Source organism: Herpailurus yagouaroundi, unplaced genomic scaffold, assembly GCF_014898765.1.
Source record: "Herpailurus yagouaroundi ecotype Mexico unplaced genomic scaffold, PumYag 205, whole genome shotgun sequence".
Classification (NCBI taxonomy): Eukaryota; Metazoa; Chordata; class Mammalia; order Carnivora; family Felidae; genus Herpailurus; species Herpailurus yagouaroundi.
The window spans coordinates 11,545,513-11,572,715 of NW_024412436.1; the positions used below are offsets into that span (position 1 = coordinate 11,545,513).

Sequence of the window (27,203 nt, forward strand, 5' to 3'; positions counted from 1 at the left end):
ACTAAACACAGAATTATTTTTTTTAAGTCTTCTTATAAACCGCAAGAGACTTAAAATTGTACCCCCCGCCCCCGCGCCCGCGCCCCCTCCTATCTGCGTGGCAGACACTGAACCATCTTCCATGATTCAACCCAGGCCTTCCCTGATATCCTGCTCCTGCCTTTGGTCACTGGCTTACACTCTTTCCCTGGGCCTGAAAATGGGCGGTCTGCAGTCCACACACCAGCGCGGGAAGGAGGTGCGCTCAGGCATGAAGAGGCAGCACTTCTCGGAGGACAAAAAAATCACAAATCCCCAAATTCACAAAAGCGTTCCAGGTTTACAACAGTAAGGATCGTTATGGCATCTTCTCGATTTCAGACTTTAAAAATCAATCCCTAGGGGCGCCTGGGTGCCTCAGTGGGTTGAGCATCCGGCTCGCCATCTTGGCTCAGGTCATGATTTCATGGTTCATAGGATCGAGTCCCACATCAGGCTCTACGCTGACATCGTGGGGCCTGCTTGGGATTCTCTTTCTCTCTGCCCTTTCCCTGCTCGCTCTCTCATGCTGTCTCTCAAAATAAATTAAAAAAATCAATCAATCAAACCATTAGTGCAATATATCTTCCCTTTGTTGGGAAATAGCTGGAGAGCCTCCACATTTCATCCGTGGAGGCTGTGAGCAGGTGTGCTCAGGGCCCATCGCTGTGCTGCACAGCCAGCCTCATGGAGTCTGATCCCACGGAGTTTCCTCTGGTTTCTGTCATAGGCTATCCCGTTTGCAAACGTAACGGACCGCTGGCTGAAGACAGCAAGCGAGGATGTTGGAAAAGTGATGGCAAGCGAGGAGGAACATAAAAGTGATAATTTTACAAACTTGACTCAAGGTGTTCCGTTATAATGACTTTTATCTGGTAGAAATTCTTACAAACCACCTCAAGATGTTTCTAGTATTTAGAAAATGCTAGAAGGAGAACGTATAAGCTTATTTTTAGCAGATGGCATGAAAACTATTGACGTCTCCCATGTGTTATTTGAAATGTGCTTGCACCTCGCCACCTAGAACCTTCCCTTACCTTGTCACTTAGAAACAGACATGAAAATTATAAAATTTAATACCCTAGCTAGTTTTCTAAATAGTAGATCATAAGAATGGTAAACATCAACCTATAAAAGCACAATGCTAAGGCCCAAACCAAAAATATTCACTTAAACATTTATATAGCATTATAAATGATGCTTTTTCGAACGAAACTAACTTAAAGCAAATTAAACCACGTATGCCTCTTGTTAAGTGGGAAAAGTAAAAATTTGCCCTTATATTATGCAAATATCATTAAAGATTTTGAAACCAATGCAAGCCAAGTAAAAAATAAAATGATCTAACTTGAGAACACTTCTTACCACATCCTGTATCACAACATACTTGGACATGTGTCCCAGACCCTCTATATTCAAGTACAACTGTTCCCACAACTGTGATGGTGTTGGTCAGATTTCCAGCTGTGGTCACAAACAGAGCACGCTAGACACACAAAATACTCAACAACGACTTGCAAAAGCTAAAATCAACATCGAGGCCAGTATCACAAGCGAGGGAAGAACAGTCATACAATTGCGTTTCCTGCTTTAAATCCTTCCCGAGGTCAAGCGACCCAATGTCAGCAAGTGAGGATGCACAAAATGAAGCCCTCTTGGACGACAGGTCTTCCAAAACCCACCCACACTTTCCTATTTCTAAGGGCTTTCCTCACAGCAGAACCCATTATATCTTAAACAACGGTCCTTGAGACCAGAAAGCAAAAACAGGAATGATATTCACAAATTTGTCCATTTTCTTCATGCTCCCCCTCAGGATATTCCCTGGCATCCTACGTCCTCAGAACTCAGCTGGTGAAAACAGCACTTGCAATAGAGGTCTGTCAAGTATGTATAAAAGTATAAAAAGCTCTTGACGTGGTTTCCATTGTTTAATTTTCCTCTCACATCCCGAGGCTCAGAAATACTGATATTCTTAAATAATTTATCACAGGATATTGTTATAGTTTCCATAGCTCTGCCATAAGCATCCTTTCTGTCAAACATTTCGTGCAGCCACACTCCTGTCCAGAAAGTTTATTATCGCAACGAACCCAACTTCCCCCCCCCCGATAACACTTAAAGATTCGTTTGTTCAGCTTGAGTCTCTGAAAATGTTCTCTTACGTGATAATCTAGTTTTGTTATTCTCTTTCCACGTAATGGAAGCAAAAACCTACCCCCAGGCGTGCCAGCACTCTCCACTGTAATTTTTGTTAGTTCTAGTGCTAAAATGCTAAGCGAAGTATGCTGGGTGAGCCACCTGACGAAGGCTCAACTGGACACGGCAGAGGGCGGCTCAAATCATCTGTGTTTCCCTCAAGTTAATGGAGAAAAAAAAACTACAGGAAACACGTTCCATGTGGAAGAGAAAACTGAACACGAACCAGCGAAAGATAAGTTCTAGTGTCAGCTGAGGTTACGCTACACACAAATTAAGGAGCAGTGGTGCCCGGCAAGGGTTTGTCACCCTAGTCATACCTGACATCTCAGGGAGCGCAGCCCCAGGAGCACGTACGTCACGTCACAGCATACGAAGTGTGCGTGACTCATCCACAAGCTGCATGGGCACGAGGTGTCTGGGGGGGGGGGCTGGTACCCAGGCCTGTTTCCGGCCGGCAGTGGCACCTCAGTGGGTCAGTCCTTCTGGGGTGGCCCACGCACACACCCAATCCCTGACGGTGCACACACGGGCAGGAGACAGGGAAGGATGGACACGGGCCGGACCATGGTCACAACTCTATGCAGGGCAGACTCTACAAGAAATTAGCCTCTGAGGTCAGACGGCCCCACTTATGATCTCCCAGGGGGGCTCCTCTGTTCTCCACTGAACACGATCGTGGCTTCAGCCCCCCCTCCCAGCCCCATTTCTCTAGAGGGAGCTCATAATCAGCAGCCCCCCCTTGCTTCCTTCCAGCCACTCTTACAGCCAGCCAGGCACACAAAACAAATGGGTGGGATTTCTAGTTGACTGTCCGCCTCTTTGGACAGCACGGTCAATACACAGATGGCACTCTCCCCAGCCTCTCTCCGGGCTAGATTCCTGAGCCAGCTGCTGGAGAAAACACCGTCACACCGCCCCTGCACCATTTCGGGGGTGACCTACAGAGATTCCTAAGGGAGGACGCCTCCCCCTGTTCAGAGTTCATCAGAACATGGAGAGGAGGGAATTTGGAAAAGCAGATTCAATGCATCTTTTCTTTTTTAATACCCGCCGCAGAAAGTAAAGTTTGACAAACTCCTTTTTGGTGAGTGTGTATTTTTTTTTTATGTGTATTTATTTTTGAGAGAGAGAGCGAGCGCACACAAGTGGGGTAGGGGCAGAGAAAGAGGGAGACAGAGGATCCAAAGCAGGCTCTGCACTGACAGCAGCAATCCCGCCCGATGCGGGGCTCGAACTCACAAACTGTGAGATCGTGACCTGAGCCGAAGTCAGATGCTTACCCGACTGAGCCACCCAGGCGCCCTGACAAACTCTTATTAACTAGTTCGTGGGGCTCCCGAGTAAGAGCAAAAGAAAAGCACAGGTTTTAAAAAAACACAGGCAAGCCCTGACCTAGGTGGAGGCTGACCGCTGAGTTTGGATCTGGTCCCGACCTAATCTTCCCGTTTTCGTCTCTTCCCTTGCCTGCTCGTGCTGTCCTCTGCACTTTCCGCTCTTGCCACCTCGTGTCTCTGCAGGGCAGGCCAGCCCCTGTGCCTCGATGTCCCCCACCTTTCTTCATCTGCTGAATTCCCATGGCGCTCTGAGGCCCCGCTCAAAACCCTCCTCTTGGGGGAGGCCTTCCGACTCGCTGGGGGAGGGAGGCTCTGCGGCCTGTGCTCCTGAGCTTGCCCACGAGTCCACTCCCACACCCTGCACCGTATGAACAGCCATTTCTTCGCATTCGAGTTCCCAGAGGGTCGGAATTCTGTTTCATTACTTTCCCCCGCCACCTGGACTCACACTGGCCTGACACGCTGAGTGTGCTCAAAGTATCTCTGCTCAGTAAACGGCTGCAGACAGAGTACGTTCAATACCAGTGACTTTGTGAGCCTTTGTGACATCTCTATAGCATTGTTAACAAACCAAGGCAATCGCTATTCTGCAGCGGAAAGAGAAATCTCTTCTTGTTCTCTCTCCCTCCTTCCTCTCTCTCCCCTTCTCCATTCCTCCCTACAACAAGCACTCACTCAGTGACCTACACAGACCGGATTCTGGGGCTACAGGAAGGTGTCAGTGCAAACCGAACCCTGCCCTCAGGGACTCTGACGCCAGCAGGGCAGACAGAGGCACGGGGCGATAAATCACGTGCAAACTGCACCAGAGCCCAGCACAGGGGTCAGTAGCTCAGCTGGGACAAGTCAGGGAAGGCTCCTTGAAGAGGGGACGCCAAACGAGGTACTTGCAATCTGGAATCGCAAGGATAACCCAAACTTCTTACTCCTTATGTGGCACAGTGGGGAAATGTCAACCTAATTACATATCCTGGAAAATGTTTTCCTTAGATCAAAGAAAATTGGCATAAACTTACTACCCATATAGATTACACTCTGGCTCCCAAAAGTTGAAGGTGGTGACATCTGATAATAGCAGACGTTACAAAAGTAAACAGTGAGAAGTAAAAGGAATAGAGACACCGGGTTTGGCCACGGCTTGTGGAACAAAATGTCTGCTGCGCTCTTTGGTTTAAGAAAATCTTACAAACGTCTAAAATGTGTCCTGTTCTGGGGCGCCTGGGTGGCTCCGTCGGTTAGGCGTCCAACTTCGGCTCAGGTCATGATCTCGCACTCCGTGAGTTCGAGCCTCGTGTGGGGATCTGTGCCGACAGCTCAGAGCCTGGAGCCAGCTTGGGATTCTGTGTCTCCCCCTCTCTCTGCCCTTCCCCCGCTCAGGCTCTGTCTCTTTCTCTCCCCAAAATAAATGAAGATTGAAAAACAAAACGTGTCCTGTTCTTATTCCACGTCACTGGAAGTGGAGAGGAGGGAACAGGCAGAGTGATGTTGAAGACAGTAGTGCCTCAAAAGCCATGATGCACCTCTTTCTGTGAAGAGCCAGGGCAGGTTGGGGGCACCTGGTGGGGAGCGCCGTCTGGACTGGGTGTCAGGGGCACCGGGACACACGGCCCTCAGACCTTTCCTCCCCCACCTGCTGAGGCCCTAGAAGTCACGCCACAGGACCCACCCTTTCCAACGAGGGGAAGCCCCCCCCCCCCCCCCGAGGGCACCCGCCCCGCCTGGCCCTCCCGTGCGCTCATCCTGAAGCACTTCTGGTTCATGGCGTCCCGGGGTCTCCAGCCTCCTCACGAGGGAGCTCCGAGAACAGTCCTCACTTCAGGACGAGGAAGGGAGGGTGAAGGGAAATCAACACGCTCTTTGTTCCAGGGCTCCGTCTTCACCTGCTCTCACCCAGCAGTGAAATTCGTTCGGTCAAAATAACCCTTGCAGCAGAGCACTCCGCCCTGCCCTGGAGGAATTCTACACATCAGGCCAGGCCGGGAGAAGGGGGGGGAGCACCAGGCGAGGTCTGGAACGGGGCCGTACCCCGGCCCTCAGAACAGAGCTCTATGCGTTCATTTCTTCAGGGCCCGTTTACGTAGCCCGTAGCCCGCAGAGTCCAGGCGCTGGGAAGGACGGAGGAAAGACCACCCCTTCCACCAGTTTGCCTAGTGAAATGAGGAAAAAAATGTCACGTTTTTCTCTAATTCAGACAAATTTTAGCCTTTCTCGGCCAAGATTGTTTTCCTATTGGCCATATTTCTCTGTAAGTCGACCTGTCAAGAAGCAGGATGCGGGAACACAGGGAGGCCCTCTAAACGGTCAGATCAATTCAGAAGCGCAGGATTCTGCTGCTCGTCCGCGGCCCTGGGGGGCACGCTGGCCGCCCGCACCCCGATCGCCCGCACGAGGCCCTGATGGCGATTCCCGAGACCAGCTGGAGACGTGCAGGAAGATGGATGGCCTTGGAATTTTCCAGTCTCCTGCTGTCTGACTGCGGCCAGCCACCATTACCAAATGAGTGCCACAAAGGAGGGGTATTCCCTCCTGGGGCAGGCGGGAAAGATAGATCAGCGACCCACAAGCAAGTGGCTAAAAAGGAAGAAAGAGACAATGAGACCCCGACGCTGTGGCACGTGAACGTCACGGGATTTACAGGTAGTCACACACGGAGCGATCAGAGAGAAATGAAAAGAATCCCGCCTCCCATCCCACCCCCCAAATAAGCTGTTTTCTCTCATTGTTCACCAAATGCCTTCTGCAGTCCCGCTCGGCCACGTTTAAAGGCATCAGGGAGGACTTTTATGTGGGGTGCAACGTGCTAAGTTACACATGCGCCTGCACGTCTACGTTACGGGCCAGTTAATTTTGATTAGGAAGAACCAGAAATAAGGAACGAGAATTTACCAGAAAGCTATGAAGCAGAAAAGCTGGGAGAATTCAGTGAGACGCCAATGCACGCAGGCCCTGATAGGACGCTTGGTAAAGAGCGGTGAGAGTGTCATTACCAACGTCCATCGCCTGGAAGATGCACTAGAGAAACAGTCAGAGGCACCATTTTATTGTGTTTCGCTAAGAAAAAGCATTAGCAAACTACGTCAGGCTATCGGCTATGCAATGGATTCCAACTCCAGAAATATAAAATTGTGAAAAAAATACACACTTTGGGATTCATGAAACCCGGTATGACTGTGTCTACCTCCATGTTTTGACAGAACATAAGCCACGCTCTGCGTAACTGACACCTGAATGCAGGACGTCCCGACCAGCCCCCTGTCTCTCCGAGCTTCTCCCGCTATACAGACTGGACTGCTCTCCTCGACCCCTGGTATCGCCCAAACTCACTCTCACCGCTTCCAGTTCTCCCCTTCAGCGTCCTCTGAGTCGGCTGTCAGAAAGCAGACAATCGTAAGTCACTCCAAACCCAAACTACAACCTTGCTCTAATGTTACGTTGCTTATGCCAAGCTAATGGCCTTGCCAAATTTGGCTGCACGCGGGAGGTGACTTAATGCACATGTGTTCCCAGCATCTTCTTTCAATCCTGAGTTAAGCAGAGCAATTTCCCTTGGAACGGAATTTAAATTAGTTACTTTAAAGCCCACGTTCACATTTCTTCTTCCACCTACCACACAGCTCTCTCTAATTATCCAAGTGAAAGCACTTAGCAGGATAGTTTGGGTAGAGACGTGACAGATGGATTTCAAAGCCAGTGACAAACTGTACAGACAGGTACTGAATGCTCTGGAACCTGAGTTGGCTACTTTTCACAGGGAGCACTGGCCTTGAGACGATCTAACATATAAGGGAATGGAAGAGAGATCTGTAAAGACATACCAAGAAACTAAGGCAATCAAACAAACACGGGGCACAAGTTTTCTGCATCACATTTATTACCTTCTATTCCAAGAAGGGGACACTCCCCTAAAACACCAGCCAGAGTCCTTGGTGGTCAAGAGTCCACTGCATTCCTTGACTAGACAAAGATCTGAGAGTGACGTGTTCACTCAGTGATCATTTTTCCATGATGCAAAAACACTCTTCAGATTTTTTTTTGAGAGCGAGAGAAAGAGAGAGGGAGAGAGAGGGACAGCATGAGCAGGAGAGAGGGGCCGAGGGAGAGGAAGAGAGAGAATTTTAAGCAGGTTCCATGCCCAGCACAGAGCGTGGGGCTCAATCCTACTACCCTGGGATAATGAACTGAGCTGAAATCAAGAGTCAGACGCTCAACTGACTAAGCCACTAAGATGCTCCTTTTCAGATCGTTAAAAAAAAATACTTTTTCATGACTATAGAAAAATCGTAACTATGCTGGTCTGGTTGTGAAAACTCCCCACTTCCTGTGCACTGTCCTTCATAATGACTGTTCCCGGTATTGCCTCCATGAAGAAAAAAACACCTGAACTTCCTAACTTGTGAGACTCAACAGTTATACTACTGCTCACCATCACAAATAAAAGAGACAAGTTTTCCTTCTCTTGGGTTGTACGCAGATTTAATTAGTTACTCAAATAAAAAAATGAAACTCCAAGTGATTCTTTCACTCCAGTCTTCTTTTGTTCCCCCAACATCTACATGCAAAATAGAACATATCTGCTAAAGGAATCAGGGTTTGATAATTACAGGAAGCATAACTGAATTTGCACATGTGAAGTCTCCAACTTTGAATTCAGAGACAATGAAGAACGTAACAGTCCAAACAAGAATTAATCTGCTTCTGAAAAAACTTTAGTAAGTTATCAATGGGGAGAAAAGAAATGTTGGTTTTAAAGAAAATAATAGAAATGCTCCTAAGAAAAGATTATTATGGGAAAGCCTATTTGGAGGAGAAAAAGAAACCAGAGCATTATATATAAAAGGTAAGCCTAAAAGAAGTGAGATGCATTTTTTCTCCATTTCCCAATCACCTTGAGAAGTGGAGAAAAAATGAAACCGAAGGAAACAAGGCCCAACAAGAAGAGGCTTAAGAGAACAATGAGTTGACAACAAAAAAGTTACAAAGACTCACAGGAGTGAGAATTACTGACCGTCAGTATGTATTTGGATTATCATGAAGAAAAAGAGATTGACAAGAATTGAAAAGACACAATGATGTCACATGGCAGTCTCGTGACCTAGTTCAGCCCAATGAATCAGAAAGCTGATTTTCCCAAGCAAATGAATGAAGCTGAAGCGGCAGCTTAGAGATAAATGGGGAGGGAGCTGGTCATGGGGATCGCTGTCACCATCGTCCTAATCAAACTATGGAGAAGACTGTGATAATTAGCTGCAGAGAAGCTCCTGTTAGTGACTAAGGCAAGGTGCCCTCCTGCTCCTAGCACAGCTAGAATTCTGGGCCCAAGAGACACTGAAAGTTGACATGTGCCAACAACAGGTTTTGCAGGATGGTGTAAACAGTCCAGGTTTTAACTAAGCTAAAGGAGACACGGCACTGGTTACGCACTGCCGCAGAGAATTGTAAAAACACTTCCTCAAATGGTGAGCCTCAACTCTCCAAATGTCCTCAACGGCACATAGAGTGTCCTGGCCCAAGAAAAGCCTTTGAACACATCCCACTGCCCTTCCTTATTCAGGGATCAGGGCATACCTAGATGCTGTATCAAGATGAAGGTACTAAAAGTATCTGTAGTTTTCATAAGGCATTAGATTCCAAATGGAAAGGTAGTCATCAGATGGGGCAGGTAGCAATTAGAGGCTGAGCAGAAGGCTGCAAGAATCTAAAACGAAGGAACTCCATAGGCATGTAATCACGAAATCCCCAAAACATCCCAGAAAGTGATAAAAATACATACCTCTGGGTAAAGTGTTGCTATTTCCCCAAAGAGGAAGATAGTTAGACCTCTTTGGTCATAATAGAAACTATTATCAGTGTATTCCGGAGAAAGAAATGAGGCAAGATGACATTCTTCTTTTCTTCCACATTTAAATTTATTTACCACATTGGGAACTTACTCACTACATTGTCTGCACATGGACAGACTGGACTCCAACTATGAGAAATCTTTAAATTAACTAACAATATTTTCCAGGATATTACTCTGAACAGAATAAGCAAAAGCAGCAAATCTCAAGATAACAAGCTTACATATAGGGTTCAAAGCCAAAGAATGAATGGCAGCAGTAACAAAAACTGCTTGTACTTTCCCAAAGCACATTCTGTGATTAGCTCTTTGTCCGTTCTTCAACCATAGTATTACATATCACAAATGAAGCCCAGAAGTTTAACACCAAGTAAGATGAAAATGTGTTTAGTTGGGGCGCCTGGGTGGCTCAGTCGGTTAAGCATCCGACTTCGGCTCAGGTGATGATCTCACGGTTCGTGGGTTCAAGCCCCGCGTCAGGCTCTGTGCTGACAGCTCGGAGCCTGGAGCCTGCTTCGGATTCTGTGTCTCCTTCCCTCTCTCTGCCCCTCCCCTGCTCATACTCTGTCTCTCTCTTATCTCTCAAGAATAAACATTTTTAAAAAATGTTTTTTAAACATTTAAACATTACAAAAACCTTTTTTTAAAAAAAGGGTAAAACGTGTTTAGCAAATTGTACCTTAAAAGCACAATAGAGCTTTAGAAAGATTTTCAATAATGATTTTTGTTGAAATAAAAAAAAAAGCACTTCCTGTTTAACTTTTTGAGCTCAATAATCCTTTTCACCTTGAATAATCAGAAATAAAATAGCTAATGAATGTAAAACTTTTATGTGAAAAGAAACTGACGTGGGCATAACAGGCACCTTTCCACACTAACTCATTGCTGTGATTAAACCACAGAGAAGCAGTCAGCGTCCTGAGGGATCAATGGTGTAATAAGGAAAAATATATTTCTCTCTTTCCTCTCCCCGTCATTGGCCCCAGCATAAACATAGTATAAATATTTGTAGTGGTCAAACACTGCTCATCTTTACCAGACAAGTGCTTAAAAAAATGGCGGCTAAAACGCAGTTGGCAAGCCCTTTCCTGGGGTGTCTGCGTGGCTCAGTAGATTAAATGTCTGACTCTTGATTTCAGCTCAGGTCGTGATCTCCCGGTTCATGGGATCAAGCCCCAGGTCGGGCTCCTCGCTGACAGTTCAGAGCCTGCTTGGGATTCTCTCTGTCCCTCTCTCTCAAAATAAATAAAATAAACAAACAAAAACAAAAACAAAAAAAACCCCCTCCCTTCCTGAGTTGCTTGCTACATGGCAATTACATAAATCAAGGACACAGATGGACATGAGACAGACATGGGAGCCAGTGCAGAACCAAGGCCGCACGACAAGGTAAAGAAAGCAGAAGATCCTTCCGAGCTCACTTGCCCATCAGGTCATGGCTCTGTGTCACTCTCACATTCCCTCCTTTCTATTCATTTCTGTCACCGTCACCTGTCTTGGACCTTCATGATTTCTTGCTTGCAATTTTCCAAGGTAGGCTCTCTGCCTGCCCCACGGTCTTTCGTCAATCCACTCTTTAAACTGCCACCAGAAAAGAAAAGAGAGATATGAGATCTACCCAGTGGCTGCAGCATAAAGACAAAATTCTTCAGCAGGACATCAAAGGTCCTCCACAATGTGCCCTCGAACTACCTTTCCACCACACCCAACGCTCGCTGTGTGTTTCCGTTACACTGGCTTCTTTGCCGTTCCTCTGTCACGCCCTGTACTCCGTTTTATAGCTCTGTCCATATGCTTCCTATGTAAAAACTACTTTGAGGGGCGCCTGGGTGGCTCAGTCAGTTAAGCGTCTGACTTCCCCTCAGGTCATGATCTCAATGTTTGTGGGTGTGAGCCCCACCTTGGGCTCTGTGCTGACAGCTCGGAGCCTGGAGCCTGCTTCGGATTCTGTGTCTCCCTCCCTCACTGCCCCTCCCTTACTTGCACTCTCTCAAAAATAAATAAGCATTAAAATATTTTTAAATACCTTGATCACTGTCTACGCTGCTCATAATTCTGTTCATCCCTCACGATACAACTGAAATGACACCTCCTTCAGGAAGCTTTCCTACACCCTATGAATTTTACTTCTCTATACTCTCATGGTACTTTATGCACATGTTAGCTACAGCATTTACCACATTCTACTCCAAACTGAAGCTAATTATGTAAAAGTGAATCTCTACGGCTACACTGTAAGTGCTGAACACCACACATCACACCTCATAAGCACTTTATGGCATTTATTTGCTTCTATGTCTTTTCTTTTCCAACAAACCATAAATTCCTGAGGTCATGATCTGTATCTCCCTTTAAAAGTATTTCAAATGGGGGTGCCTGGGTAGCTCAGTCAGTTAAGCATCCAACTTCAGCTCGGGTCATGATCTCACGGTTCACTCTTATCAGCACAGAGCCTGCTTCAGATCCTCTGTCCTCCTCTGTCTCTGTCCCTCTTATGTCCCTCTGCTTATGTGTTCTTCCCCTACCCCCCCAAAATAAATAAATAAACTTAAAAATGTTTTAAATGAAAACTTAAATATATATTTACATGATATAAATATAATGCTTAATATAAATACATAATACGTAAATGTATAAGCACACATATACTCTGCTTTTTGAAATTTCACATTATGCCACTTTGCTTTTACAAAAGACCTACGTTAAAACTAGTGTCTGGGGGCGCCTGGGTGGCGCAGTCGGTTAAGCGTCCGACTTCAGCCAGGTCGCGATCTCGCGGTCCGTGAGTTCGAGCCCCGCGTCCGGCTCTGGGCTGATGGCTCAGAGCCTGGAGCCTGTTTCCGATTCTGTGTCTCCCTCTCTCTCTGCCCCTCGCCCGTTCATGCTCTGTCTCTCTCTGTCCCAAAAATAAATAAACGTTGAAAAAAAAAATTTTAAAAACTAGTGTCTGTTTTCAGTAACCAGAAGAAATCTGAAGAAGATCTCCACTTTCACCGAAAAAGGCAAAAAGCGAAAATAGGGGTCGGGTGTTTATTTTTCAGGGAGCTGTTACAAGCCCCCCACACCCCACCCGGGCCCCCAGCTGAGACAGTGCCCGCCCATCTCCCTCCCTGGGAGCTCACTACACTCAGCATCCCACCACCAGGATGGGCTGTCTGGGAGCATCTTTCTGTGTGTGTGTGTGTGTGTGTGTGTGTGTGTGTGTGTGTGTGTGTAACAATTATTTTGTGCATTTATTAGCAAGATGTGTCTTAAGATATCAGAAAAGCCCGAGAGGGTGTTTTTTGGCTCAGAGAATGCTTGAATTTTTTTCCATATAAATTAACGATAACTGCTTCTCCGTTTTACACCATTTCAGATTAGTAAAGATTTCATTAAAAAACGCTCTACTTTCAGATAGTGGGGAAAACCAGTATATTATACATGGAAGTATTTATAATGTACATCAAGGTTCCATTTACCTAGTACCCAATGAATAAACAGGATCACCCACACCTTCGAGTATTGGTAGAACAAGACAATATCCCTTATGCTCCCGCCCACCTCATTCCTTCCTCATCTTCCGGAAGTAATCGCTATCTTAATTCTGTGTTTCTTATTCCCTTGTTTTTATAAAGTCTTATCCCATATGCATGTATCCCTAAACAACATATTGTTTAGTTTTGCATGCTTTTGGTTTCTTATAAACGGAATCATATCACATTTATTATTTTGCAAATTTTTTGTGTTTGTTTTTGCTTTTTAGCTCAACATTATGTTCATAAGATTCACATATGTTGATGCATGTAGCTATAGTTCATTCATTTTCACTATCTAAGAGAACCTCTTGCAAATGAGCTCTGGGAGGCACACAGGAGAATGTCCACAGTAACACTGTTTGTTAACACAAAACACTGCAAATGACCCAAATGTTCATTATCAGGAGGCTGCATAAATAAATCATGGTATTTTCTACACTTGCACCTGCTAATGTGTCTGGCATGTAGTAGGCCCTCCATAAATATTTTTTTGGATAGACTTGAGGAAGAAAATATAACTGACTCATCATGGCCTTCTCCTCCGAGCCCAGAACATGCTCAGATGCATCTGAGACATCCATCCACAAAATGTTGGCCCCTCAGGCTTGCCGTGGACAGACCGGTAGAAAAACTGACAACACAGGTCATCTGAGTCGAGATGAGTAAGAGGACAAAAGGGCGTCTGCCTGCAAGAAACTCTAGAGTGGAATTTCCGAGGGTATTAATTCTGCCTGCTCACTTCTGAGTTCCTACGCACCACTGTGGCTCACAGGCACCCCTCCCCCCCACTCCGTCTTCTTTGCTATCCCCTCTTCAGATGAGTCTGCTCTGGTACACCTGGGAAGGATTTAGGGATGGGGCAAGAGCTGACTTTTGATGTCCCATCGCTGCCCAGCTACATCAAGCTCTCAGTCCCATGATAATTACATTTTGTTAGACAATGATTTGTCTCTCACTGGGTCCCACTTGAACGTCGCGTATCCATTGTAAGGCAGTCAAACCACCCTGCTTCTCACTTTTTCACCATATTTGATGTCAGCTCTTCGGCAGAAACAACCCCCTAGAAAAATGATCACCATCCCAGTATGCTATTAGTCTCTTTTGCATTTTACTGAAATAGAAACTAATTCTCAGGACAACACTGATGGTGAAGATTCAGGGAAGACAAATTAGACCAAACCAAATGAGTATGTGTTTATCTGCAGCGTTGGCCAATCACTTTCAAAAGAACTGGGTGCAGAACATAATGAAAAGGCACTGAATCCAAGGGTAAAGAAAAGACTGCCAACGACAGACAAGTTTCCCCGTGAAAGTGAGTATTATTCACATAAGTTCACCTCACTTTGACTTGACTTCGTCCTTTTATCATGGTCGTAATTCAGACCTGAATATTTAGCTCCCAAAAATGAAAAAGGAAGGAAAGGCAGGCAGGGAAAAAGCCATGATTCTGATGCAGCAGATGTAATAAAAATACAAATAAAGCCCACCCAGCACCCTTCCCTTCATTTCTCTTTCCACAACTGAGTCTTCCTCCTTCCCCTTTCCCATCACCCCACCGCCCCGCCCTCCGGCTCGCTCTCTTCTGTTTCTCTTGCTTCTCTTGGCAAAGACCCTGGGAAAGGATTAAAGCGGCCAGCCCTCACTCCTTAGATTCAACCTTTCTTTGGGCTTTTCCTTTCAAACGTGAACTACTGCTGCACCGCAAATAACTAAACTCTTCCCTTTACACTCTGCATCTTTCCCAGGGTTGCTGCATTTCTGCTACACGCTTGGGCTAGAGGACGCCCTCTGCTCGCATATATCGCTACTATGTTTGAGTAGACACAAACCCGACTTCAAGCAAAATGTTTCTATGCTACCAGTAGAGTCTCCTCCACACACTTCAGCCCAATCCAGCAGCTTCCCTCACCTTTTGTCTACCTCTTCCCAAAGACCCTCACCAGCTTACTCGTTAGTTAGCCTGCTTCAAAGCAGGAGACCTGGAAAAGCCGTAACTTACCCTCTGCTAATTAATTACTTTCCCTCTCAAGCCTTAGGAAGTAATGAGGGAGATCTTTTTTTAAAAAAATTTTTTTTTCAACGTTTTTATTTATTTTTGGGACAGAGAGAGACAGAGCATGAACGGGCGAGGGGCAGAGAGAGAGGGAGACACAGAATCGGAAACAGGCTCCAGGCTCTGAGCCATCAGCCCAGAGCCCGCCGCGGGGCTCGAACTCACGGACCGCGAGATCGTGACCTGGCTGAAGTCGGACGCTTAACCGACTGCGCCACCCAGGCGCCCCAGGGAGAGCTTTACTTCAAACTTAAGTTCATTCCAAAATGTAGAATTGTGTTTGTGGGTAAGAAGGACAGTATCCTTGCGAGAAAATGCCAGTCTAACGTTAGGGCCCATAACAGCCAAGGTAGGAACTCTGCATGTAATTATTACAGAGACTTTAGGAAGAGAAGGGAAACCAATGTTTTTTTAACAGCTACAGTGAGCCAGGGACCAAATGAGGTGTTTTCACACATTCCCTCGTCTCTACAAAAGTTGGGAGGAGTTAGTATCACCTTCATTTTGTAGATGAGGAGACAGGCTCAGAGGGGCCTGCCGGTGGTGTCGGATTCCGAATCCAGGTTTTTCTGATCCTCAGGCTCCAAAGCAGGAAAAGTTAAATCCGAAGGCACCTTCAGAGGGCTGAAGGCCACAAAACACCGTTCCGACAGCACACCCCGCGTGATGCTGATGAATGGTCCTGTGACTTTCCCCAGGCGCCTCCCTTTTTCTGAGATGTCCCTCCCCCTTGCTTCATCCATCTACCTCCTTCTCTGCGATTCAGCTCAAGGGTGGCCGCCTTCAGGGAGCCTTCCTCACCGCTGCCCTGATTTAGATGCTCCTCATACCCCTCCGTAGTACTTATTCTACTGACCACAGCTGCTCCTATATTTGTAGGTTTCTCCTACTAAGCTACAAAGTTACCCTTTTTAACTTTAGCATATAATACAATGGTTGGTCCACCAAGAAAGAAAATGGATGAATGACCAGAATCCACAGGGTAGCACACTGGAATTAAAAACCAGCGTGGTGGAGTTCATGCCAGTACTTAAGCAGAAGCCAGACAGTCACCTGCCGGGACCGTAAGGATCGGCTGACAGTACTCGAGGGGCAGGGCTCCATGAGCCCTAACATCCATTCGGGCTCTGATGGTCTGGGGCTGCAGACTGCTGCTGATGGTGGTTTTCTGATGAGGACGAGCCAACATCTCGGAAGTAAGTGGGGCAGGACAGTGAGAGCACAGGTACAGGAGGCAGAAAACCTGGGAAACAGTCCTGACTACAGGCCTGACTCGCCCAGGTGTGACTTTAAGGGAGAGGAGTTTCCCCATTTGTAGAATGAAAGGGGAAGAGGTGAGTGGAGGTGACCAACTAGATGGCCTGTTACTCTATGTCTGAGAAATGTTCCCCGTTTTCCCGCCGTTCACGGTGTTCTCACGCGGCACGCCGATGCCCAAAGCCCTCTGCCTGCGCATCCCTCACCTACGCTCCCTATGGTCTCGTGGTTCCTCTTCTAAACAATAAGGTATAAGATGCAAAGAAAAAAATGAATAAAATCTACCTATTTTATTGACTGCAGTGGACAGGATACTTTTGAAAAAAAAAAAATAACGAAACGAATGAATGCAGGGAAAATGCGAGTCCAAAGGGAAATCGGTATCGACAGAAATTTTAATCAGCCACATGTCCCGCAGACACTCAGAGTTCATGGATGTAACGCTTGCATGTTTGACTATGAAGCTGACGGTACAAGATATGTAATCATTTGTAATTTTATTGGAAAAGGTATTTGCATCCTCCTTGTTGTAAGGTAGGAGTCCACAGGAAGACGTCCATTAACTAAGGACTGTGACTCATAGGCCTGGTTATTCTTGGCTGTTTGTATTAAAAGCAGAAACTATGGGGGCGCCTGGGTGGCTGAAGAGGCTGACTTCGGCTCAGGTCATGATCTCATGGTTCATGAGTTCGAGCCCCGCGTCGGGCTCTGTGCTGACAGCTCGGAGCCTGGAACCTGCTTTGGATTCTGTGCCTCCCTCTCTCTCTGCCCCTCCTCCACTCACACTCTGTCTCTCAAAAATGAATGAATGTTAAAAAAAAAAAAAAAAAAAAGCAGTAACCTGGGTGACATGGCAAGAATCTTTTCTCTGCCTGAACATGATCCTGAAATGAAAACCACCTGACAGTGTTGGTGACAGAAGTGAGTAGAAAGACCAGCCAGAAATTAGCTGTGTGACTGGGTTTAGTACTGAATTTACAGAATCGTTACATACTTGGATTACGTAATTTTTTTCATTATATTTTACGTCTTTCAGGGAGAGAGAAAGACTTATGTTATACGGCATTGTTACATTTGGAAATTCGTAACTTGTCTTGGGACAGATTCCACCAATGCTAAAGGTCTCCTGTGTGGTATTTAGCCCCTTAAAATGGCAACATAAAAAAACAAACAACAACAACAACAAAAAAAAAAAAACCTAACCCCCTTCCCTCCAAAAATCAACTCAGTGTGTTAGAATTCTACCGGATTCCTGAGGGAAGGCGCCATTAGGTAAGGTTCAAATGTTCATAGGCGACTGAAAAGAACTGTAGATAATCACAAAATTGTGTTCATTACCTGCTGCTCTTAATTCCCTCTCGGGTGCTACAACAAAGGCGTTTCTCTGATACCCTGCTCAGCAGAGCTGCGCACGCCCATGCTTCTGAAATCAGAGTCAACCCTGATTTTCAGAAACCTCATTTTCAAGCCAACAATTTTCTCAAGTTCTCCTCTTCCCCCACATCAGCTGGCTGAGAGAAGATGTCTGGGTTATAATTTCATTTTTAAGGGTTAAGGGAATGAGTCTTTAGAGAATACACTTTGTCTTGCAGCATTTGGGATCCAAATTTCCTTCCCACCCTTTCCCTGGAAGGATCGGCTTGCAGAGGACGCAGAATGAGAACAGAGTTGCGAGTGCTCAAGACTGCTAAGGGAGGAAAAACAGACAAGTCGCTAATTAGCTCTCCAAACTGGACCCTCAAACACACGGAGCATCCTCCTCTCCTATCTGGTGTTTCTGGAAGAGTTTATGTCAGTAATGGAAAATTTAAACACTGTCATAAAATCCCAATTTTTTTTCCACTGCAGCTCTGAACACCCTCCTGGATATTTAGCCGTGAGGCCTAGTGCTGGGGTTTCACACAGGGCTGGCAGGAGGCCTGGGAGCTGAGAAGATGGGGGGGGGGGGCACTGAAGGAGCCGCCTCATGTCTCCTACACCCAGTTTCCCAGGATTCACGTTTATGAGAACATAAGCTCCATGAAAGCAAGGATTTCTGTCCGTTTTGTTCAGCAGCACAGCCCCGTGCTTGGAACAGCCTGGACACGGGCAGGTGCTCAGTGAGAACTTTCCGAATAAAGCCACAAGAGAACGGAGGGACTGCGTCCGCCCCAGGCAGGCCCACTCTGGTTGACCTTAACAGCACAGCTCTGAGGAAGGTTCCAGAGGTCCCAGGGATCGGCTCGCTTGACAGGCTGCGGGCAGCTTGGCTGCAGGGTCGCTCCTGGGACTCCGTGGCCCCCAGCGCCTCCCACAGGGGCCAGAAGCCTCTCTCACCACACCCCAGCGCTTGACAAAGGAAAGGGTCAGTGGTGAAGAAATATGCTTAAAAACCACTGACTTCGGGGTAAGATCCAAAGGCTGCAGGTAACAAATCTCGCTTCTCGCCATGTTTAGCACTCCCCTTGGGACTTCAAGCAAGTGGCTTAATTTCTTCCATTTCACTTGATCATTCATCATGCAGGGTGACTCTACATGAAATGACTAGAGAATCTGATGCTGTCGGAAACATAATTTTACTGATGCCGATTCCAGAACTGTAAAGGGCTAGGTGGCCGCTACACTCCTTCCGAAGTCCGATGTCTCTGCGACCAAAAACCTTGTGCAGGGCTGTCCGTGGGGTTGTGTTATTCCTGAACATCCTTTCCGACTGAACAAGCCATATGGCTTTCGGTTTAGTTGCCAGGCAGCCTGGCCAAGCTCCTATCAACATGTCAACCAGATGAGGTGGGGGGGGAGGAGAAACAGAACGCAGGATGCTGGTTGTGCTGAACAGTAAAGAGAAAACAGGGACCCCAGACCGTGGGCCAAGGTTTGACCTCAGCAGCTGCAAAACCAATCGCTTCTGAGTTTCACTGTGTTTCAAGGAACATCCACAGAGGAAAAATCACAGTAGCCCATAATATATGATAATGCCTCTCCTGGGCTTTGGTATGATATTTTAAATACACGACTAAACCCAAAAAGCTACAGTTTCAGATCTTGCCAGAAATTGGGGTTTTACTTGAACTATAAAAGAGTCAAGGGAAGTTCACTGGGCAAGATATGAGGTTCTTCTTTATAAGTTCTTATAAAACTAGAAACCACTGGGGCACCTGGGTGGCTCTGACTTCAGCTCAGGTCATGTATTCATGGTCTGAGTGTGCGAGCCCCACATCAGGCTCTCCGCTCTCAATGCAGAGCCTGGAGCCTGCTTTGGATTCTGTTGTCTCCCTCTCTCTCTTGCTCTCTGCCCTTCCCCTGCTCTCACATGCTCGCTCTCTTTCTCTGAAAAACAAACATTAACTAACTAACACACACACACACACACACACACACACACACACACACACACCCAGGATGAGACTTTGGTCTCCAGTCTAGCATGTGAGGGGTGTAGAAGTCACCACTCCATCCTAACAAGTAACAAGCTAACAAACTGAAAATTCCACAATTCTTCTCAGAACTGTTAGACAAGGGAGGTCGCAGGCAGACTGCTGCCCCCAAACTGGAGAGACGCACACAGAGAGCCACAGCTTGTGGAAGCGGAACCCTCTGCAGGACCAGGGCTGGGGCAGGAAAACCTGAACTCAGTAGCCAGACTGCTGGGGACTTAGTGGGCACAAGTCAGAGAGTCAGGACATCCAGGGGGACCCAGTCTGAGGGGCCCCTGCACTGTTGTGAGTTTTCACCTCCAACAGCTCCATCAGACGTTCACAGTTAATGCCAGGGAAAAACCGTCTCACGTTTCTAGCAGAGGGAGGGGAAAAGCAACCACCTTGAGAAACGCCACAGAATTCAGTTCTTCACCAGGGCTGGCCTTGGGAGAAACTATTTTACCCTAGCCTACCCCCTGGGGTTTCACCTGAGCCTAACTGACCTGGGGGAAGGGAAATACCTGATTCCAGCTCACTTCAGACATCCTGTCCCGCCCAAGAGGGGAAAAAAACCAAGAAGCACTGGTAAAGTTCACAGGACCTAACTAACCACTGCCGATGATTCCCAGTCCCTCAGACATTACCATTATGCTATTAAACGCCGGTCGACATCAGTTCTTTGACCCACTACCTCACACCCGCCTTTCAAAAAAAAAAGTACAAGGCATACTAAAAGGCAAAAACAGAATCTGAAAGCTGAACAAGCGTCAGAACCAGAGTCAGATACGGCAGCAATGCCAGAATTATCAGGCCAGGAATTTAAAAATACCGATTATTATGCTAAAGGCTTTAATGGGGAAAAAAGGAAACAATATGCAAGAACAGGTGGACAGTGTAAGCAGAGGGATGAAAATTCTAAGAAATAATAAAAAATGCTGGAGATGAAAAACAATGTAACAGAAATGAAGAATGCTTTAATGGACTCCTTATTAGACTGGATGCAGTGAGGGGAAAAAACACAATCGCTAAACTTGAGGATATAACAATAGAAACTTCTAAAATAGAAAACAAAGAGAAAAAAGGCTAGGAAAAAAAAAAAACCCAAGACGAAACCCAGAACAGAATTTCCAAGAACTGTGGGGCAACTACAAAGGGTGTAACATATGTGTTATCAGACTATCAGAAGAAGAGAAAGGAACAGAAGCAGTATTTGAAGCAATGATCTCAATGACGGCTGAGATTTTCCCCCAAATAAATGTCAGACACCAAACCACAGGTCCAGAAAGATCAGAGAACACCAAGATCATGATACACGCCAAAAAACTACACCCAGATATACCATATTTAAACTTCAGACAATAAAAGATAAAATACTTGAAAGAAAATCCTCCCTATAGAGACACAAGAATAAAAATGACATCCGACTTCTTGGAGGCACTGCTTCAGGAGGTTTTTTTAAGGTTTTTTTTTTTAAAGTAGGCTCCAGGCCCAGCATGGAGCCCAATGTGGGTCTTGACCTCAAGACCCTGAGATCAAAACCTGAGCTGAGATCAAGAGTCAGATGCTCAACTGACCACACCAGCCAGGCACCCTGATTTTCAGGAGCATATTAACTAAGCCTTGATAACCATTTTTTCCTCCTCTCTTCATCACAACTACTACTTTTCTGAATTATTTTGCTATTTTTAGCACGCAAGCAAAACATACATGGTACATAAAATGTGAAAAACACAGGGAAAAAAGAAAAACAAATCGCCAAGAGTCGTCTAACCAAAACTAAAATTATGGAATATTTCCTTCCAAGACTTTTTCTAACCATAGATCTTTTTTTTTTATAAATCTGTTTTAATCAACAGAAAGTATCATCCTGCCTGCTAACGGTCTGGCCCTTGGAGAGACAGACTTTCAGATAATCCATGGCCTTATTTCCTCCTTATCCTCAACCTCTGCCCTGCCTGAGGTGGGACCCTGCCCTAGAAGCCCGAAACAGTGAGGGTGAGACAGCACCCCCCCCCCCCCCCCCGTGGGGGGGAGTAGGGGGACGACCTTCTGCGTCTAACACTCCTCCCAGCTCCAGGCATCAACTCACCCTCTTCAGTAGCTGGCTGCTTTAGTTTCTGAGCCTTCTGGGGCATTTTGCAGCAAATCTGCTGGCTTCTCCCTGACAGCCGCTGGTGTAGACGCTTAGGTCTTGCCCGGCTCTACCCTGCTCTGCAGCCATCAGACCTCCAGGGACTTGCCGGCCTCACTGTTGGTGGACGAACATTTCAGCCGACTCCAGACCTCATTGAAAGTGGAATGTGTGTTTCTGTTCCTCGTTCTGTCACTGCAGGGTGATCAGTGAGTTCTGAGAGAGGAAAGGCTGCACCATAATTCTTGTTCTTACACAGTATCCTAGCACTGTATGATCTTCATTATTACAGCTTTTTATAGATTTCGCTGTCGAGTAAGGAATATACCAGTTTCAAATATGACTGAATGCCTCTGCAAGTTTTTTTGTTTGTTGGTTTTAAAAATTATAAACAAGTTACCAGCTCAATGAACTGGAAAAGAAGTTCAATATTCCAAACTCCAAAAATAATGCCAGGCACATAGCTGGTGATTAATACCTGTTGAGCGATTATGAACAATCTGTCTGGGAAAAGTCAATAGCACAGGGCCACTTATGGAAACCTGGGATTGTTCCTGAAAATCTGTTGTACTGTGAATCTGTTTCAGTATGAGAAGCAAGAAATGTTGACCTGTGACCACATCTGGTGGCTATACCTAGTGCAGTGTGTGTTGGGCCAAAAAAAAAAAAAAAAAACAAAAAAAAAAACAAAAAAAAACACCAAACAACAACAAACCAAACCAAAAGAAAACAGAAGCATCTGTAACCCATACTTGGTTCATCTGGAAAGCTTACAACTGGGCTGCTGACTGTGTGACACAAACTTCCTGGGGCCCTTAGATGAGGGCAGGCATAACTCAAAATTTTCTTCTTAATTAAAGCAACAGGGATCAAAGACCTAAACAGAGGGATAATGGCAGAGCATTAAATGCAAAGTAAGTGTATCATTCCTCGAGTAATTCCATTTGTGACCAATTTACCCAAACAGCTACAGGACAACTCAGGTTTCAGTGGGATGGCTGGTGTGAGCCAATACACGGGAGAGTGGCATGAATTACGTTTTCCTATTTCCACTGCTTACTCACCACTTCTAAGGAATATTTAATTTTTGAACATCTACCTCATGGCTTACAGGTGCCCCTTAACTTCCCCAAGCCTTGCCTCCTTGACCAGTGTGATACCGTATTAATTCACAGCTCTGGGAAATACATGCAGAAAAGTTCACGGTTCCTGAACCAAGATAAATGAAAATCCAGATCCCGCTACCCCGGTAGCTTGTATGGGTAACGTTACTTCTCCCTCAGTGTATGCCCACACTGCTTCAACCTACTCTTCTGTGGGAACGACCTCAGGACACGGCTCTCAGCACTCTGACCCCCTTCAAAATGGCGCCCCTCTCTTACCAGCTCCTGGCCGAGGTTTTCAGTCTTGTCAGGATTGAAACCCGCCCCCACTGACACACACAGATCTCCTCAGGCTGAACTGCTTCATTCCCTGACTAACCCTGCAACTTTCTCACTCCCATGGCCATTGCCCATGCTGTGCCTTCTGCCTGAAATGCCTTTTATCAGACAATAGAAACGGCCACGGAGTTCAAGACCCGAACTCCTTTCTTCAGTTAGGACTTCTCGTTGCAACAAAATGATTCAGAATTTGCATTACATTAAAAAAAAAAAAGTGCTATCCAAAGCAGGGGGGTGAAAGAAGGTCAAGGCCAAATTAATTTCGTAACCAATATGTGGGTTTTTTTTTAAATTTTTTAAAATGTTGATTTATTTCTGAGAGAGAGAGAGGGAGACACAGAATCCAAAGCAGACTCCAGGCTCCGAGCTGTCAGCACAGAGCCCAACATGGGGCCCAAAGTCCCAGACCGAGAGGTCATGACCTGAGCCAAAGTCTGACACCCAACCCATTGGGCCACCCAGGCGCCCCTCCAGTACATGTTTTTTAAACCACTGTGAGGCAAAGCAGAGGGTATGGACTTCGAAGTCACATACTTGTGGGTTTACATCCTGGCTCTGACGTATTTTAGTCTCATGACCGTGTGCAAGCATTCACCCTTTCTAAAATGGAGTTTTCCATACCAGAAGACGGATATAACACAAATTCCCATATTCCACTTAATAATACTGTGCTGCCTACGTCCTTTCCGTGCTGTAAAATAGGACGGCTGGTGGGAGACAGCTCCACAGACTGCTGAGGAAATGTGCCCTCTTCCCATCCCTGATCACGAGAGAAGCTGATGATGTTCCGCACCAGGAAACTGGGAGACTTCTGGACTTGAGAGGCTGCTGCTGTGTTCCGTGAAAGCACCCTCCAAAATGTGTGATGCTGACGTTTTTCTCAGTTAATAATGTGTTACCTTGGTAATACTATTTAAACTGAACTTCTTCCAAAAAAAAAAAAATAAAGTGTTTGTGAATTCTCTTTGTTAAGTGAGAACAGGAGGCAAAATATAATAAAAATAACTGTGCTAGATTTTCTGTTTAAATTAAGAAGTTGAGAGCCTTGGATGAATTAAAATTAACATAGGGTCAGTGTGAGAATTCGTCACGAGAATTAATTAAGGACTAGTCGGTAGACGGCACCTAGCAAAAGGCAGCTAGGAGTGACGTGACCATCTTTAACAATGTAACGAGTACAACAACGCTGACAATGACGTTGACCCAGAGCTTACGCAGAGCACCCTGCATCCAGGCCTCGGCCTCTCTCTGCTGCAGGGGGAGAAAAAAAAATTTAAAAAAAAGCTCTCTGTCTGAATCAGCCGAGTCTCTGAGCCAGGGTACTTGTCTGACCCTATTTTCTGGGATGAATTTGCCATCCTGTTATAAATCAGTCAGCGGGAACCCAGAAGCAGACTCTGTTCATTTACTTAAGAGCACACAACCCTTCAAAGGGCAAGGGGTTTTGAGGAAATCCCAACTAACTGACGGGGAAAGAGGCCAAGAGTATGGGTTCCTCTGTTGGAGATAAATGGTATCTATCAAATGCACACACAAATCCCTGAATAAACACCCACAGCATTCCTCTGTGTTGTTTTAAAATTCAGATCCCATTAGGAAAAGAGCGAGATGACTTACTTTTTGCCACACCACTAAGTCTCTCCTCCGTCACAATCCTATTGGCATTAATGGGAGATTTTATTACCTCTCAAAGTGTGTGTAAAAACCGAGTGTCTCTAAAAAGTACACTTTGTTGACGTTTATCATAAGGACTATTAAAACAACACATAAAAATGTCAATGTTTCATCTGAATACCTAGTTGCACTCAAGCTAGCTATTGCACAATTTCGCTTTACGCCGTCTATTAACAGAACACACACTCTCGTCTGATTAGACCGCGTTATTCTTCCTCAGGGAGAAAACCTGTCGCTAGTCTGTGGTGGGCCCTTTGCTGAGCAGATCACTGATCCTTAAAACAATGCCATGAAGTAGGTTCAACGGACCCTACCTTACAGATGAGAAATTGCAGTCTCGGGAAGATTGAGAACTTGTCCAAGGTTACACACTTGCTAAGTGACCGAAAGGATGCTGACCCCAAAGTCCAACTGAAGGCAAGTCGGAAGTGTGCCGTCCTAAGGGCAGACACGCATCACCGACCTGCCTCCTCCGAGACGACCGCCGGTCTTGCAGTGCCTCGGGGCGCCTCTGACCCACCCCTCAGTGTAACTGTACCACGTGAGCAGGGGGCACCAATCGCATGCACTCAGACCCCACGGCATCCCTAGAATATTTTACTAGGACTGTGACAACCAGGCCGTCCTCTTGTCCTCACCTGGATCCCCGAAAGCAGAGGTCAGGGAAGCCAGATTCTGATGCATCAGGATCGCACTACATTTCGACTCCGATACTTGGCCATGAAAACACCGCGGCTGCCGAAGGAAGTCTGGCGGTCGGAAATGTGCTCCTTGAAGCCACAAGCGAACAGACAGGCACGCAGTTCCACGGTAAACTCGGGGTCCGCGGTGAGGGGGTGAAAAGAACCCAAGCTTTGGAATGAGACCCAGCAGAGGACCTTCCCACTTCCAACCTGGTGATCTCGGGCAAACCAAGTTGATTAAGCTCTCCAAGTTCAACGTCCTCATCTGCAAAATGTGTAGAGGAACGTGCACCGTGGGATGTGCGGGACGCCAGCTCTCCGACGGCCGGTGGCCCCGCTGCTCCCGGGCTCAGGCCGGAACTAGGCTTCAAGGCTCCGCCCCATGCCTGGCCACGTGACTGAGTTCTCTCCAGTGGCACCTGAGCAAGAGCATTCGCAGCTGCTTCTGGACGAGGCCCTGAGACCGGGGGCTGGCCCCTCTGTGCTTCCTTTTCTCCTCCTTGGAGGGAGCCGATGAGGACGAGCTCCCGAGGGATGGTAGAGAAACACCATGGAAGGATTCACCTGGGCCCTCACAGCATGGAGCAGGGCCACTCGCCAACTTGGAACACTCCCAGGGTACCACCACCGGTGAGAAAGAAAAAATCTCTCTCTCTCTCTCGAGCCGCTTAATTATTGTCGTGTCCCTTTGGTACAGGAGCCTGACGGTGCCTTAACCAACACAGTGTATCGCCAGCCATCACAACGCCGGGCACAAAGTAGGCAGTCGGCACATAAACGGGGCACCAGGCTACCGTAGCCCCCACGCAGAGCGCCCCACTGCCCACACAGGCTGGTGGCTCCATGGGCACAGACCCCGCTGCTGCCCTCAGCGACGGAAAGGAAAAGGGGTGAAATGAGGGGGCCTCACCGGAAAGACAAAACTTCCAACTGCAGAGGAAACACCTTCGGGTGGCTTATCAAAGTGCACAGCCTTTGACAAGATAGCCATCATCTCCGCTGCTTTTGCTGGGTTTCTAATCATGTTTCTGAGGCTCCACCAGGAAAGTTTACAGACACAGCACTGGAAGGAATTTCAGGAGGCCCCAGAACTCGGGGCATCTGTGTCGTGCACAGGTGTTCCAATCTACAAATACTTGCTAAACACCAGCTAAGTCCCACATTGTCTGCTAAGCGATGGAGGTGCAGACATTAGCTCCTCCCTCCTACTTCCACGAGACTTTTATCCAAATAAAGTCAGGTGAAAATACTGTGTGCATCTGGGAGGGGAAGGAAGAGGGGCAACAGGCACCCTCTTTGTAAGGCCGAGAGAGAGGGAACAAAAATACCAAAGAATCCTATTTATTTTCTCAGTAAGAGCCACATTCCGCCCATCAGCTGCTCATGTAAACAAACACTGTCCAAGGAGCCTGGGACCATCCTAATGCAACTAGCCACGCCTGATAAATCCTTCCCTCGATAACATCCTTTGATCTGCAGGAGGAACTCTACTTATATTAGTGCTCTTTTGGCTCACAGAATTGGCTACAGGACTGTTTGTTACCAAATCATTCTGCAGTTGAGTGCCCAGACACGTCAATTTTCAATACTACAGAACGTTCTGGGTGTCAGCTTAACTCAGCTTCAGAATACTTTCCCACATGACAGTCACTCTGTA

General features: G+C 46.6%; 1 protein-coding gene across 4 annotated transcripts in view; it reads right to left on the reverse strand.

Annotated features, from left to right (window-relative positions):
- SMYD3 (SET and MYND domain containing 3) overlaps window positions 1-27,203 on the reverse strand; it is a 689,995-nt gene that overhangs the window by 159,266 nt on the left and 503,526 nt on the right. Inside the window, exons 1-2 of one of the 4 annotated variants that reach the window (XM_040451872.1) lie at window positions 1,533-1,571; window positions 1,377-1,378 (exon numbers count right to left, since the gene is read on the reverse strand). The exons of the other annotated variants lie outside the window; for them this stretch is intronic. Coding sequence (XP_040307806.1) covers window positions 1,377-1,378; window positions 1,533-1,554 — 24 coding nt within the window. The 5' untranslated portion in view covers window positions 1,555-1,571. Of the gene's footprint in view, window positions 1-1,376; window positions 1,379-1,532; window positions 1,572-27,203 lie in introns of those variants that run through there. 4 annotated transcript variants of the gene reach the window in all.